A 16,105-nucleotide genomic window follows, 5' to 3' on the forward strand; every position below is an offset into this window, starting at 1 on the left:
CTTTACTAGTCATACTACCAACATTCAAAGTTCCTATCCGCACTTCCACTATCATAAACTTCCTCCTCTCATCCTGCCTCTGGACACGCCTTTGGCCAATAGTAGTCCAGTTTCCACAAGCTCCCTTTTGGCTAACAGTTCCGGTGGCAGCCATTGTTAACCCGGGCCTCAACCGATCCAGTGTGGAAATCTGTATTGTTGTCTGCATATTTGTCTGGCAAGATTTTACACTGGGTGCTCTTCCTGACATAACCCTTCCCATTTATCTGGACTTGGGACCTGCACAAAGAAGCACACTGCCTTGTGTAACCCCCTGTGGCTGGGCTTAATTATCCAAAAAGTAACTTTAAGAATATTCTAATTAAAAATAAATATTTGGACTTGGGTTAAAGATTCTGAATGTTACACATCCATCCATCCATCCATCCATCCAGTTTCTAACCCGCTGAATCCGAATACAGGGTCACGGGGGTCTGCTGGAGCCAATCCCAGCCAACACAGGGCACAAGGCAGGAACCAATCCTGGGCAGGGTGCCAACCCACCGCAGGAATGTTACACATGCATGTGCTTTTTTTTTATACTTTATTTTAGTGGCAACAGCCACACAGCAAGAACAGACAGCAGCAGCAAAAAGAAAAAGTCCTAGTGGTTCTCTGGCAACTGTTCATAATAAAATGTTGTTGGCACCTCCAAGCTAACCTGTAATAGCAGCTTCCTTGTGGCATACTCGACCGTCATCCTCTCAAGTTAGGTTCTGCAACAACAACATTTATTTATATAGCACATTTTCATACAAACAGTAGCTCAAAGTGCTTTACAATGCACAATCTGTGTACTTTTTTTTTATTTTCCTATTTACAAATCCAGAAATATTTTTGTCCAGGTGGCCTTGACTATTGTTAATCACACTTCATCGTTTTAGGCCTTATGTGTTCAAACTATGGAACACTTAAAACGGAGGCTAACTGTTGGACACAGCATGTTGAAGCTTTAAAGCATGGATTTTTAAAGCTTTGTAATAAAAGGAAAACCAGAAATTTGGGTTATTCCATTTACTTTAATGAAAGTCTTGAGACGGCACCTGCCTTCACTGTACAATAATAAAGTACAGTAATCCCTCGCTATGTCGCGCTTCGACTTTCGCGGCTTCACTCTATCGCGGATTTTAAATGTAAGCACATCTAAATATACATCACAGATTTTTCGCTGGTTCACGCTTTCTGCGGACAATGGGTCTTTTAATTTAGGTTACATGCTTCCTCAGTTTGTTTGCCCAGTTGATTTCATACAAGGGACGCTATTGGCAGATGGCTTAGAAGCTACCCAATCAGAGCATGTATTACATATTAACTAAAACTCCTCAATGATTTAAGATATGCTTGATAGTTTGCTTGTCTCTGCCTCTCTCTCACCCTCTCTGACATTCTCTGCGCCTGACGGAGGGGCTGTGAGCAGAGGTGCTGTTTGCACAGAAGCTGTTTGCCTAGTAGATACGGACGCACCTCTAAGAAATGTCGCTTTATCGCGGTACTTCCAAAAGCACATCCATCCATCCAATTTCTAACCCGCTGAATCCGAATACAGGGTCACGGGGGTCTGCTGGAGCCAATCCCAGCCAACACAGGGCACAAGGCAGGAACCAATCCTGGGCAGGGTGCCAACCCACCGCAGGACACTTCCAAAAGCACACTTATTGATTTTTTGATCGTTTGCTTTAATCTCACCCGCTCTCTCTCTCTCTCTGACGTTCTCTGCGCCTGACGGAGGAGATGTGAGCAGAGGGGCTGTTTGCTTAGAAGATACTGACGCTCCTCTAAAAAATGCCGCGGCAAACTTAAAAGCACACGTATTGATTTTGTGATTGTTTGCTTTTCTTTGCGAGCGCTCTCTCTCTCTCTCTCTCTCTCTGAAATTCTCTGCTCCTGAAGAGAAGAAGATCTATTTGCATTCTTTTAATTGTGAGAAAGAACTGTCATCACTGTCTTGTCATGCAGCACAGTTTAAACTTTTGAGTAAAGGGTGTTATTTCATGTCTAGAGGGCTCTAATAATGTTAACGGTGTGGGAGAGTTTCTAAGGGCTTAAAATATGGTTTCTACTTCACGGATTTTCATCTATCGCGGGGGATTCTGGAACGCAACCCCCGCGATCGAGGAGGGATTACTGTATCTGTATTTTCTTAGAAACGTGGATTCGTCTTTTGTGTCTTGCGTGTAACTCTGTGACCCAAACTTGACAATAGGTGAAAAAATAAATACAATTTAAAAAATAGCTTCTTAAGCTACAAAAAATATTTTATTTCAAAGATGTTTGATGCATTTCTATTTTAAAAAATAAATAAAGGTATGAAACAGACCGAAAACGAGATGTTCAATGAAGATGAAGGCAATTCCGAATGCTTTTACCATGTTGTTTATCTTCATTCTGGAATCAACTTTTCCCAAAATTGTTAACCAATGCCGTCTCTCACTTTTTTTTTTTGTTTTTTTTTTGTTCATCTTAAAGAAAACTTTGAGAACTATGATGAAGCTTGAACAGTACAGTATCCGCACATGACACAAATACCCACATGGACACTACTGTAGGTGGAGCACTGACTCAAAATTCAGCTACATGCATGCATTCTCGCCGAGGCTGTCTGAAACCAGAAATTTTGCAGCAGACCTTATCTTTCCTTTGGACAACCTGTTGCAGTGTTCCAAAGATTCCCCATGGAAAGTGTACGCACAGCATTAAGTATTTCTTTTCATTGCATTGTTATCTTTGGTGGTCATTTTTGGTCGAAAAAAATGTTAGTTTCCTGAAATTTACATTTTGTTAAAAAGAAATTTGTTTAACGTGATGTTGTACAGGTGTTTGTTTAGCCAGCGAAAAGTATTCGTTTTTTGAAAATTTTGTTACTTTGGTATTTGCTATAACTGGATTTGACCCGTATTACTAAAAAATCTTGAAACTGCAGCCACATGAATGGCCTTCTCCACTGCAAAAGCTGCCTGTTTGAATGTCTGGCTACATCTCAACTCATTTGAAAACACAATAGAAGATCTAAAAATTGAAAGTTCACCTTGTAAGGATTTACAATCCTGTAGATTTACGAGTTGTAGTGGATTCATCATTATCAACTGCCAGACAGTATTCAAAAGCTATTGAGGTAATGGGATGCCTTAATGTGTATAGTATAAGTCACAGGAGGTCCTGCTAAAGATTTACTGTATAACACACTGGTGAGGCCTCATCTGGAGTCTTGTGTGCAGTTTTGGTATCCAGGTTACAAAAAAGACATAGCAGCACTAGAAAAAGTCCAGAGAAGAGTGACTAGGCTGATTCCAGGGCTATAGTGGATGAATAAAGAGGAATGAAAGAAGGAGCTGAGCCTTTACAGTTTGAGCAAAAGAAGAATAAGAGGAGACCTGACTGAAGTGTTTAAAATTATAAAGGGAATTAGTACAGTGGATTGAGACAGTGACAATGAGTTCATCAAGAACACAGGGTCATGGTTGGAGATTTAAGGGTAAATTTTGCACAAACATAAGGACGTTTTTCTTCATACAGAGAACCATAGACCCATGGAATAAGAGACCAAATCTTGTGGTAGTATATATAAGTATATAGGACTGGCAGGGTTTTGTTGGGCTGAATGGCCTGTTCTAGTCTAGATCATCCCATCTGCTTTTCCTGGGGAAGGTCACAGTGGAAGCATGCCATGCAGGTAAGTCCAGACTTCCCTGTCCCCAGTTATAGATTCTTAAATCCTAATGATGGTCTCTTATTGTCAGCGGTCTGTTCCATCTAGGTCTTTCCTGTCTGTACTTGCCAGTAAACTGGCATTGCACCCTACCCTCACCTTTCATCTAGCAGGTGATGAGCCCACAAGATGGCTCTACGTCACCATTATAGACCAGGTCTGGCCAGGTTATGTGGGTTGCCCCACCACCAGGCGCTTGGTGGCAAACACTCTTTCCAGACCTAGTTCCAGAAGTGGTTCTAAGTTGCCCTATGCTGGGCAGAATCCATTTTTTTTATTAGTATCTTTAACAGGATCATTTAGCTGACAGATAACCTAGCTGTGCGCATCACTAAGGTACACAAGCCCCACCATCACGTCAAGGAGATGTTTGAGTAATGAACACTAAATCTTAATGAAACCAACTAACTATATAACTGCTCATATTAATTGCTTTTAATTTAGATTAGTTATCCTCCCATTTGTTGCTAGTTTTGTTCTTCTTAACCAAATGCCAGAAATAAAATCCTTAAACCGTAAATTCAGACTCTTTCTGTATTTTATTTGGCAGTGCCTGTTTTAAGATTCTCATTATAACTATGTTCGTTTTGGATAAATATTAGTTACCGTCCATTGTAGTATCTAGTTTTTTTACCATTTTTTTAATTTTTTATTTCTTTTAGCATCTACAACAGCTCCTCGCATCAGGAAGAAAGAGAAACAATTGAAACATGTGTCTCAAACAACGAAGGACTACCTAAGCTCCTCTTTTGACTATGTTGTACTGTACGTACACTTTAGATTCTGTATTTGGCATAAGTGGTTAAAGTAGCTTTTGGAAATGTTGTTTTGATTGATTTGCAGATTTTTAAGGTGGCTGTGTGTCATCTAAATGGATCATTCTTTGACCTAAGAAACTGACCTGAAAAATAATGCACTGGTATCTTATGTGGCATTCTTCTCATTCCCAGGCTCTTAGAAACATCATTTAGAATTTAATTTATTTGAATTGCTAATCAATTTTTTGAAAAATGTATACATACAAAAGGTATTTTGATTTATTTATTTGAAGGAAATCACATCTAAATAACACTGACTTATAAAAAATGGGTTGGGATTCTTCCAGTTAAGCAAGATAAGTCTATTTGCTCGTCATGTAGTGCGGACAATTGCAATCGATTTGTCCAACTTCGCTTTAAACCCGTTTGGGTGCCCACCAAACACAGATGGTAATGAATTAGGAGTGATTGTGACACCAAGTCTGTCTGATAAACATTCAAAGAATTTTTCTCCAAAATGGTGTTAATTTGGTGCATTCTCAAAATATATTTTGCTTTTTAAGTCTTTTGTCAGGTCAAACTCAATTGACAATGAATATAATCTATATATACAGTGCTTCTGGAAAGTATTCACAGTGCATCACTTTTTTCACATTTTGTTATGTCACGGCCTTAATTCCAAAATGGATTAAATTCATTTTGTTCCTCAGAATTCTACACACAACACCCCATAATGCCAACACGAAAAAAGTTTACTTGAGGTTTTTGCAAATTTATTAAAAATAAAAAAAAATTGAGAAAGCACATGTACATAAGTATTAACAGCCTTTGCCATGAAGCTCCAAATGGAGCTCAGGTGCATCCTGTTTCCCCTGATCATCCTTGAGATGTTTCTGCAGCTTCATTGGAGTCCACCTGTGGTCAATTCAGTTGATGTGACATGATTTGGAAAGGCAAACGCCTGTCTATAGAAGGTCCCACAGTTGACAGTTCATGTCAGAGCACAAACCAAGCATGAAGTCAAAGGAATTGACAGGATTTTCTCGAGGCACAAATCTGGGGAAAGTTACAGAAAAAATTCTGCTGCTTTGAACATCCCAATGAGCACAGTGGCCTCCACCAGGACTCTTCCTAGAGCTGGCCGGCCATCTAAACTGAGCAATCAGGGGTGAAGGGCCTTAGTCAGGGAGGTGACCAAAAACCCGATGGTCAGTCTGTAAGAGCTCCAGAGGTCCTCTGTGGAGAGAGCAGAACCTTCCAGAAGGACAACCATCTCTGCATCAATCCACCAATCAGGCCTGTATGGTAGAGTGGCCAGACGGAGCCACTCCTTAGTAAAAAGCACATGGCAGCCCGCCTGGAGTTTGCCAAAAGGCACTTTAAAGGACTCTCAGATCATGAGAAACAAAATTCTCTGGTCTGATGAGACAAAGATTGAACTCTTTGGTGTGAATGCCAGGCGTCATGTTTGGAGGAAACCAGGCACCGCTCATCACCAGGCCAATACCATCCGTACAGTGAAGCATGGTGGTAGCAGCATTATCCTGTGGGGGGCAGGAACTGGGAGACTAGTCAGGATAAAGGGAAAGATGACTGCAGCAATGTACAGAGACATCATGGATGAAAACCTGCTCCAGAGCGCTCTTGACCTCAGACTGGGGAGACGGTTCCTCTTTCAGCAGGACAACGACCCTAAGCACACAGCCAAGATATCAAAGGAGTGGCTTCAGGACAACTCTGTGAATGTCTTTGAGTGGCCCAGACTTGAATCTGATTGAGCATCTCTGGAGAGATCTTAAAATGGCTGTGCACCGACGCTTCCCATCCAACCTGATGGATCTTGAGAGGTGCTGCAAAGAGGAATGGGTGAAACTGGCCAAGGATAGGTGTGCCAAGCTTGTGGCATCATATTCAAAAAGACTTGAGGCTGTAATTGCTGCCAAAGGTGCATCGACAAAGTATTGAGCAAAGGCTGTGAATACTTATGTATGTGTGATTTCTCATTTTTTTTTTATTTTTAATAAATTTGCAAAAACCTCAAGTAAACTTTTTTCACGTTGACATCATGGGGTGTTGTGTGTAGAATTCTGAGGGAAAAAAATGAATTGAATCCATTTTGGAATAAGGCTGTAACATAACAATGTGGAAAAAGTGATGCGCTGTGAATACTTTCAGGATGCACTGTGTGTGTGTGTATAGCTCTCTATCTCTCTATCTAAAAATGATTAATTGCACTAATAGTTTTTTAATTCAATCAATCAATCAACATTTATTTATATAGCACATATTCATACAAAAAAATGTAGCTCAAAGTGCTTTACAAAATGAATAGAAAAATAGAAGACACAATAAAAAATAAACATAAGTCAACATTAATTAACATAGAATAAGTAAGGTCCGATGGCCAGGGTGGATAGAAAAAACAAAAAAAAAACAACTCCAAAGGCTGGAGAAAAAAATAAAATCTGTAGGGGTTCCAGACCAAGAGACCGCCCAGTCCCCTCTGGGCAATCTACCTGCCTGACTCTACAAGTCAAACAGTCCTCTTTGTATTTAGGGTTTTCATGGAAGGACCTGATGATGATGTTCACGTAGACTTCTGGCTTTCAGTCCATCAATGTTGGTGCATCATGATGCTTTGAGTAGGTGGTGGAAGCAGGCCCACCACAAAGAAACCGGAAAAAGAAACAGAAGAGAGAGTAGGGGTCAGTATGGATTTTGGAGCCACTGTGAATAGTTATTATGAAGAATTGAACATAGAGTATCAGGATTAAGTTAAAGTGAAATTATGAGAAGGCCATGTTAAAGTAATGTGTTTTCAGCAGTTTATTAAAGTGCTCTACTGTATCAGCCTGATGAATTCCTATTGGCAGGCTATTCCAGATTTTAGGTGCATAACAGCAGAAGGCCGCCTCACCACTTCTTTTAATTGAAATTAACGCCATATTACTATTTATTGTATTTCTTTCATGCACATTAATATGTTTCTATAAAGCAGGAATAACTCTGTCATTAATTGCTAATACAAAAAAGTTTTAATAATCGGTTGCCTAGGTATATTAATATTTCAGTTTATTGAACAGTTTTGTGAAACCAAAACAACTAAGTCAACAGTGCAAAGTAAGTTTTTTATTTTAAGCCATATCACAGTGCAAATTAGTCTAACAATTTGGTTGGTTCTGTCAATCATTCTGCCTTTTAAAATGATATGAAGAGGAAAAATAAGATGATATTGATTTTCTATTTGTTGAGTCATACAAGGTGGTCAATGCCTGTATGGACTGGGTGTTGGGCAAGGTCGTGGGGTCCTGTGGCTGTGGGGCATCTGTTGGTGAAGAAAGGTTCACGGATCTTGAGTTTGCTGACGAATCTGTGATCTTCGTGGAGTCAATGGAGGCTGTGATCAGGCTGCTCGAGAGACTGAGAGATCCAGGCCTTTAATGACCTCTTGGGCACAGCCATCAGCAGTGTGTCTGTTTGCGAAGAGAGTGTCAAGAGGTTTACTTACCTTGGCAGTAACATTCATGTCTCTGGTGACTCTTCCTATGAAGTCAGTAGACGGAGTGGGAGAGCATGGGGGGTCATGAGGTCGCTGGAAAGGGGTGTGTGTCGCTCCTGATATCTATGCAAAAAGACGAAGATTGAAGTCTTTAGAGTCCTGGTGCTTCCTGTCTTGCTATATGGTTGTGAGACATGGACGCTATCTAGTGACCTGCGACGAAGACTGGACTCCTTTGGTACTGTGTCTCTCTGGGAAATCCTTGGGTACCGTTGGTTTGACTTTGTGTTAAATGAAACATTGCTCATGGAGTCCCGAATGAGGCACATTAACTGCATTGTGAGGGAGCATCAGTTACGGCCATGTGGCACGTTTTTCCCGCGGGTGATCCGGCTCGTAAGATTCTCATTGTTGAGGTCCCAAGTGGCTGGACTAGGCCAAGGGGTCACCTACGTAACACCTGGCTGTGACAGATAGAGGGTCATTTCCAGAGGGTGGGACTGGACCATGTGTCAGTCTGGGGGGTTGCCAACTGGGATCCTGAGTTGTTTCATCGTGTACTGGGTGCGGCAACACACTGTACCAGTGCATGCTCCCCAACTTGACATGACTTGGTTGTTCTAGGAATGATATCCAGATACTAAAAAAAACAATTGTTCACAAGGAACCAGTGTTGGGAAACGTTGCTTTTAAAATTGACTTAAAGTAGTTTCATTGCTTATTACTTAGGAAAAAAGCGACTAAATGTTGCATAGTTCCTTATCCAAGACAAGTAATACCAAATATTTTTAAATTATTCTATTTCTTGCCCTATGTGTACTTTCAGCACCGTTTTTTCTGTATTTGCACGTGTCTTGATGTCTCTTCAGGGGAGTTCCCTCTTGTAATAAGCATATGTTTAATATACAGTGGTGTGAAAAACTATTTGCCCCCTTCCTGATTTCTTATTCTTTTGCATGTTTGTCACACAAAATGTTTCTGATCATCAAACACATTTAACCATTAGTCAAATATAACACAAGTAAACACAAAATGCAGTTTTTAAATGATGGTTTTATTATTTAGGGAGAAAAAATCCAAACCTACATGGCCCTGTGTGAAAAAGTAATTGCCCCTTGTTAAAAAATCACCTAACTGTGGTGTATCACACCTGAGTTCAATTTCCATAGCCACCCCCAGGCCTGATTACTGCCACACCTGTTTCAATCAAGAAATCACTTAAATAGGAGCTGCCTGACACAGAGAAGTAGACCAAAGGCACCTCAAAAGCTAGACATCATGCCAAGATCCAAAGAAATTCAGGAACAAATGAGAACAGAAGTCATTGAGATCTATCAGTCTGGTAAAGATTATAAAGCCATTTCTAAAGCTTTGGGACTCCAGCGAACCACAGTGAGAGCCATTATCCACAAATGGCAAAAACATGGAACAGTGGTGAACCTTCCCAGGAGTGGCCGGCCGACCAAAATGACCCCAAGAGCAGAGACGACTCATCCGAGAGGTCACAAAGACCCCAGGACAACGTCTAAAGAACTGCAGGCCTCACTTGCCTCAATTAAGGTCAGTGTTCACGACTCCACCATAAGAAAGAGACTGGGCAAAATGGCCTGCATGGCAGATTTCCAAGACGCAAACCACTGTTAAGCAAAAGAACATTAGGGCTTGTCTCAATTTTGCTAAGAAACATCTCAATGATTGCCAAGACTTTTGGGAAAATACCTTGTGGACTGATGAAACAAAAGTTGAACTTTTTGGAAGGCAAATGTTCCGTTACATCTGGCGTAAAAGGAACACAGCATTTCAGAAAAAAAAACATCATACCAACAGTAAAATATGGTGGTGGTAGTGTGATGGTCGGGGGTTATTTTGCTGCTTCAGGACCTGGAAGGCTTGCTGTGATAAATGGAACCATGAATTCTACTGTCTACCAAAAATTCCTGAAGGAGAATGTCCGGCCATCTGTTCGTCAACTCAAGCTGAAGCGATCTTGGGTGCTGCAACAGGACAATGACCCAAAACACACGAGCAAATCCACCTCTGAATGGCTGAAGAAAACCAAAATGAAGACTTTGGAGTGGCCTAGTCAAAGTCCTGACCTGAATCCAATTGAGATGCTATGGCATGACCTTAAAAAGGCGGTTCATGCTAGAAAACCCTCAAATAAAGCTGAATTACAACAATTCTGCAAAGATGAGTGGGCCAAAATTCCTCCAGAGCTGTAAAGACTCATTGCAAGTTATCGCAAACGCTTGATTGCAGTTATTGCTGCTAAGGGTGGCCCAACCAGTTATTAGGTTCAGGGGGCAATTACTTTTTCACACAGGGCCATGTAGGTTTGGATTTTTTTCTCCCTAAATAATAAAACCATCATTTAAAAACTGCATTTTGTGTTTACTTGTGTTATATTCGACTAATGGTTAAATGTGTTTGATTATCAGAAACATTTTGTGTGAAAAACATGCAAAAGAATAAGAAATCAGGAAGGGGGCAAATAGTTTTTGTACGTAAGTAGGATTCAGTTAGTGTTGGGAAACCACATACCAAATTTCTTGAAGATGGGCCCATAAGTAACAAAGACCGTTGAAAAGTTCAATATGGCGGCTGACAGTGGCATCATACCACCGAAATAAGTACCAAATTTCAGCCTTCTACCTACACGGGATGTTGGAGAATTAGTGACGTTGGAAAGTTCCAGATGGCGGCTGACAGTGGCGTCATACCACTGAAATAAGTACATACATTGGTTTCGGTTAGCACAGGGAAGCCACCTACCAAATTTCGTGAAGATGGGGCCATGAATAAGAAAGTTCAGCATGGAGAACGTTGTTGACCGTTATGACCATTACGCGCAGAATTTCGAAATGAAACCTGCTTAACTTTTGTAAGTAAGCTATAAGGAATAAGCCTGCCAAATTTCAGCCTTCTACCCTACACAGGAAGTTGGAGAATTAGTGATGAGTGAGTGAAGGAGGGCTTTGCCTTTTATTAGTATAGAATATATCATAGATCTATCAATGGTCATCTTGTTTCATATTTATAACAAAAGAAATCCTTTTAATGACAATTTCAACTGTTGTTATGGTTGTTGATTGTGGGTTTAGCGGTGAAAATTTTTAAATATTAAATTAATCGGGTGGAATGTGTTCTTACTTTGAGTGTTGGGGTGGGGGGGGGCGCTACACGGTAAATGTTAGAGACTGGGATTGTGCCTCTGTAACTGGAAGATTGCTTAGGAATGAAGGAATGATACAGACTGGACAACTATCCTATGTGTTTTAGGAAATGTTTTATTAGTGTACTCTGCTGTGACTAAGACAACTTTTTCCTGATCGACTATCCGGACTTTAAACAATGTAATCATAAGGAAGGGATCCTACTCAAGTCAAGCCAAGTTGGGGAGCATGCGCTGGTACAGTGTGTTGCCGCACCCACCACACGGCAAACAACTCCGGATCCAGGTTTGCAACCCCGCAGGCAAACATGCGGTCCAGTCCCGCCCTCTGGAAATTACCCTCTATCTGCCGCAGCCAGGTGTTATGTGGGTGACCCTTTGGTCTGGTCCAGCCACTCGGGTCCCCAACAATGAGGATCTTACGAACCGGATCACCCTCGGGGAATCATGCCACGTGACTTTAGTGTCGTAACTGATGCTCCCTCAAAATGCAGGTAATGTGCCTCATTTTGGACTCCATGAGCAACACAAAGTCAAACCAACGGTACCCAAGGATTTTCTGGAGAGATACAGTTCCAAAGGAGTCCAGTCTTCGTCTCAGGTCACTGGATAGCGTTGATGCCTCGCAACCATATAGCAAGACAGGAAGCACCAGGACTCTAAAGACTTGGACCTTAAACCTTTTGCTGAGATATCGGGAGCGCCTCACACCCCTTTCCAGTGACCTCATGACCCCCCAATGCACTCCCAAATCCGTTTGCTGACTTCACTGGAATGTCACTGCCAAGGTAAGTAAACCTCTCAACAAGGTCAATGCTCTCTCTGCAAACAGACACACTGCTGATGGCTATGCCCAAGAGGTCATTAAAGGCCTGGCTGTTGGTTTTTATCAGGACCCTCGCAAGCCCAGACACTCAGACTCCTCACTCAGTCTCTTGAGCGTACTGATCAGAGCCTCTATTGACTCCACAAAGATCTCAGCATCAAGTCAAGATCTGTGAATCTTTCTTCACCAACAGATGCCCCACAGCCACTGGACCCCACAACCTTGCCCAACACCCAGTCCATACAAGCATTGAACAGAGTAGAAGCAGAACACACCCCTGATGAACCCCAGAATCAACTGGGAAAAACGCAGAGGTCCTGCCTACACTCTGCACAGCACTCACGGTACCAGTTTACAGGCTGGCCCTGGTATCCAGCAACCTTGAGGGGAACCTACAAACCCTCAGGATGTCCCACAGGGCAGCTCAATCAACTGAGTCGAACACTTTACGAAAATCGACAAAGGCTGCAAAGAAACTCAGCCGATATTCGCGTTTGCGCTTCATAAGAACCTTCAGTGTCAGGATACGGTCAATGGTAGACTTCTTCGGTGTAAAACCAGACTGTTCCGGTCACTGGTAGGTGAGCAAGTGATCACGGATCCTATTGAGGACGACCCTAGCAAGGACCTTACCCAGCACTGAGAGCAGTGTTATCCCCCTGTAGTTGCGGCAATCCAGGCGATCACCCTTCCCTTTCCAGATAGGGATGACAAAGTCCTATTTTCCAGTCAGTCAGGATGATGCCAGTCTCCCAAATGGAAGCAAAGATTTCTTGCAATGCCAAGAGAACAGCCTTACCACCAGCCTGGAGAAGTTCATCCCGGATACCACAGATCCCTGCAGCCTTTCCCCACCTCAGCTGGTTCACCAACTGTGCAATCTCAGTGTGATTGGGTGAGTCACAGCTAATTGGAAGATCAGCCTCAAGGGTCATGGACCAGAGATATCCAACGTCCTAGCCAGAGGATCAGCTTTGAACAACTGCTCAAAGTAGCCAGCCCAGCGGATCACAACTGCAGTGTCATCCGTAAGGCCCGTTCCATCAGCTTCCCTGACTTGCGACTCCCTGAAGAACAGATTTGATTCCTGTGTAAGCAGGATGTGGGTCGCTAGATCACAGATGGTGTGTCACTTGCTCACAAATTCGTCTAACAAACACCCCTTTATCTGCCCTCAGCGCCCTCACAGCGGTCCTTCTCAGTTCCCGGTACAGATCAGAGTTGCCATTGAGCCGTGCGCTGCGACTCCTCTCGATGATATCCAGGGTGCCCTGCGAGATGAAACATCTCCTTCTGGGAACATGGGTAACACCAACACAACCCTCAGCAACCTTCAGGGTCTTGTCACGGAAGGTCTCCCACATCACATTAGGATTGGCAGTCGTACCCAAATCTGAAAGATCCTCACACAAACTGCATGCAAACTCAATAGAAACAGTCTGGTCTTGGAGTCTGGCCAGGGATGCTACTGGTAAAGGCAAATGCTTTTTCGACAGCAGGTCCAGATGTGTTTATACTGCAGCTTTTTGTTGCCTCAGCACTCAAGAGGATCTTTAATGCCGACCTTGATTCGTGAAATGCTCACTTGATACAGTGCTCACCTTGGAGTGTCCTGTGTATGTCAGTGTGCCGGTGACTGATCTGCGCCATGTCTCTCAGCCACTCTGTGTTTCAGTTTGACACCTTTGAATGTTTGGTGCAGCAGAGTAAATTCAACCTGATCTGCCACAGTGGGTTTGCGATCATCTTATTCAATGACGGTATTCATGGATGTCAAATGACAATGAATGGAACGTGGATTATTGTAAATACGTGAGCTGCCTTCCGCAATTAGTCATTGTATTTTGATGATGAACAGATCTCTTGTGATCCTTCCACAGTATTTCTCAAAATTATTTAGTTCAAATTGCTTATAAAGATTTCACTCCTGATAGTTTTTATATTGTTATTAATTTTAGTGACTCTTTAATTTGGATCAACCGTGACTGCGTCTTTTCTTCATAGCGAGCTCGCTACTTTTGTGCTCCACAAAAATATTTTAAACTATTAAGAAATGAAGTATCTCAATACTTGATCGAATAATAACTTCTGTGATTTAAGGATTTCATCTTTTCTTTCTCAAATGTGCTTATCTATTTTATGGCAAAGTACAGGGATAAACCTTTATTTTCCGTCTACTCCATTTTAATTAAGTCAGAACAAAAAGCATTTAAGGATAAATAACAAGGCACCTTTTCAATTTGTTTGTTTTTTTTGTTTTTGTTTTTTTTTTTTAAACTGCAACTCTAGGGCCATGGAACCCCACACGTCGGGTTATTAAATGCGATCTCAAGAAAAGATGAGGGTTTTATATATCTCTATCTCTATCTCTATCTGACACTGGAAGCCACTGACGAGCCCTTCTCTTCATTGCTAGTCTGTAGCAGCGATAAAAAGCAATAGAGTTTTAACACATGTCATTGAAGTTGATCATGAGTTTGTGTAACTTTAATAAAAATAGCCAGGAGGTGGGTGTCAAATGCTTCGAAGCTTAGATACGATTTCCGACACAATTGCTTCAAATGTTTCAATGCTTTGTGAGGCTTCACTCCACCCATCACTAGTACTATGGATCAAATGAATGTGCTGTCATGCACTCTGCCAGAAAGCAGATTTCATTTGAATAATACTTTGATATACATAGCTGAAATCTAAATTCATCTTTAATGGTTAATGTTGCCTATGTTGTTAGTATGAAACAGAGTCTGCAAAAACATAGATTTCTTATAGACAGTTATGACATACATAGCTCCTTTATCTGATTAGCATTTTAAATTATAAAACCTTTTTTACATATTGCTTTTTCTTCCCTTTTAGCTCAGTTATTGCTGGGAAACAGAAGAATGCAAAGGCAGTACAGGAGCATTTCAGAATCATGAAAGACAGGTAAAAATACTAACAGGGTATTGAACATGCTTAGCATTAATTGTTTTTGGGGGGTTTACTACAGCTTCTCTATTTGTTGCAGTGACATTTGAAGCCAGATTAGAGTGTACGAGAGATTAATTGGCCAGGATTGAGGATGCAGTCTTCTGCCACATCACCTGAGATGTAGTGAGACTCACAATCTTTGAGTGCTGTGGTAACTTTTCACCAACACTGATCAGTGAAATTTGCGAAAGCATTTTTGCACAGAGAATAGGTTCAATTTGCTGGTGGCATTGTTTGCCAAATATTTTCCCTAAATTTTGATTTGCAGCCTGCTTAGACTACCAAAAAAAAAGTACTCCATGATGCTTTACAAGGTCAATGTGACATCATAAAGCCATAGCCACCATGCACAGAACTTTCATGCATGTGTACTGTAGGATATTTTGATTGATTAATAATCAGTAAAATAACCACCCCGGGCAAGTGAATGCAGTGAATGGGGATCTTTATTTCACATTTGGATACCAGAAATATTAAGAGATCTGTACAGTTTATGAGCAAGTATCATAAATCATCCAGTCTTCATTAACACTTGCACTTTCTCTGTTGAAATTTGAAACATGGCCGGAGATTTGCTTTGCCTGAAGAAGGAGCCTAAGTTGCCTTGAAAGCTTGAATATTGCAATTTTTTTAGTTACCCAATAAAAGGGGTCATTTTACTTGACTTCTCACAACATTCATAATGGCTAACACGGTACTACAAATAACCCAGACATTGCTGTTGAAATAATAATACAATACAATAATACAATTTATTTTTATAGTATTGCTGACAATGGAAGATGGATATATGCAAATGTATATGTCTTTATAGACAAAAAGACACAAACAACACAAAACATAAAATTATGAAAGCTTAGTTTAACTTTTTCTGTTCCATAGAAAATTCACATAACTTATCAATTCTATGTCTTGTCTTGGAGAAAACTTTGCTGTCTTCTAGGGAAAGGCACACAACTTATGAATCCTGAATTTTCAATTCATGAGGTTAAAATGAATAAGTTCTCTGGCTTGTTATGAAGTTTCTATTGCCAGCAAGTGGTATTCATTTGCTCACAGCAGCTAGCATTTGCCCAGGCTCAGGGACAACCCATCCCACTCACCATACCGAGTTTTCTCTCTCTCTCACTGCGAC

The 16,105-nt window shown here is 41.3% G+C and overlaps 1 protein-coding gene across 1 annotated transcript in view; it reads left to right on the top strand.

Annotated features, from left to right (window-relative positions):
* Positions 1-16,105, top strand: part of LOC120515011 (centromere protein Q) — a 55,698-nt gene that overhangs the window by 15,835 nt on the left and 23,758 nt on the right. Inside the window, exons 4-5 of the mRNA XM_039735702.1 lie at positions 4,408-4,510; positions 14,857-14,925. Of these exons, the coding sequence (XP_039591636.1) occupies positions 4,408-4,510; positions 14,857-14,925 (172 nt within the window). The remainder of the gene's footprint in view (positions 1-4,407; positions 4,511-14,856; positions 14,926-16,105) is intronic.

Source organism: Polypterus senegalus, chromosome 1, assembly GCF_016835505.1.
Source record: "Polypterus senegalus isolate Bchr_013 chromosome 1, ASM1683550v1, whole genome shotgun sequence".
NCBI classification, from domain to species: Eukaryota; Metazoa; Chordata; class Cladistia; order Polypteriformes; family Polypteridae; genus Polypterus; species Polypterus senegalus.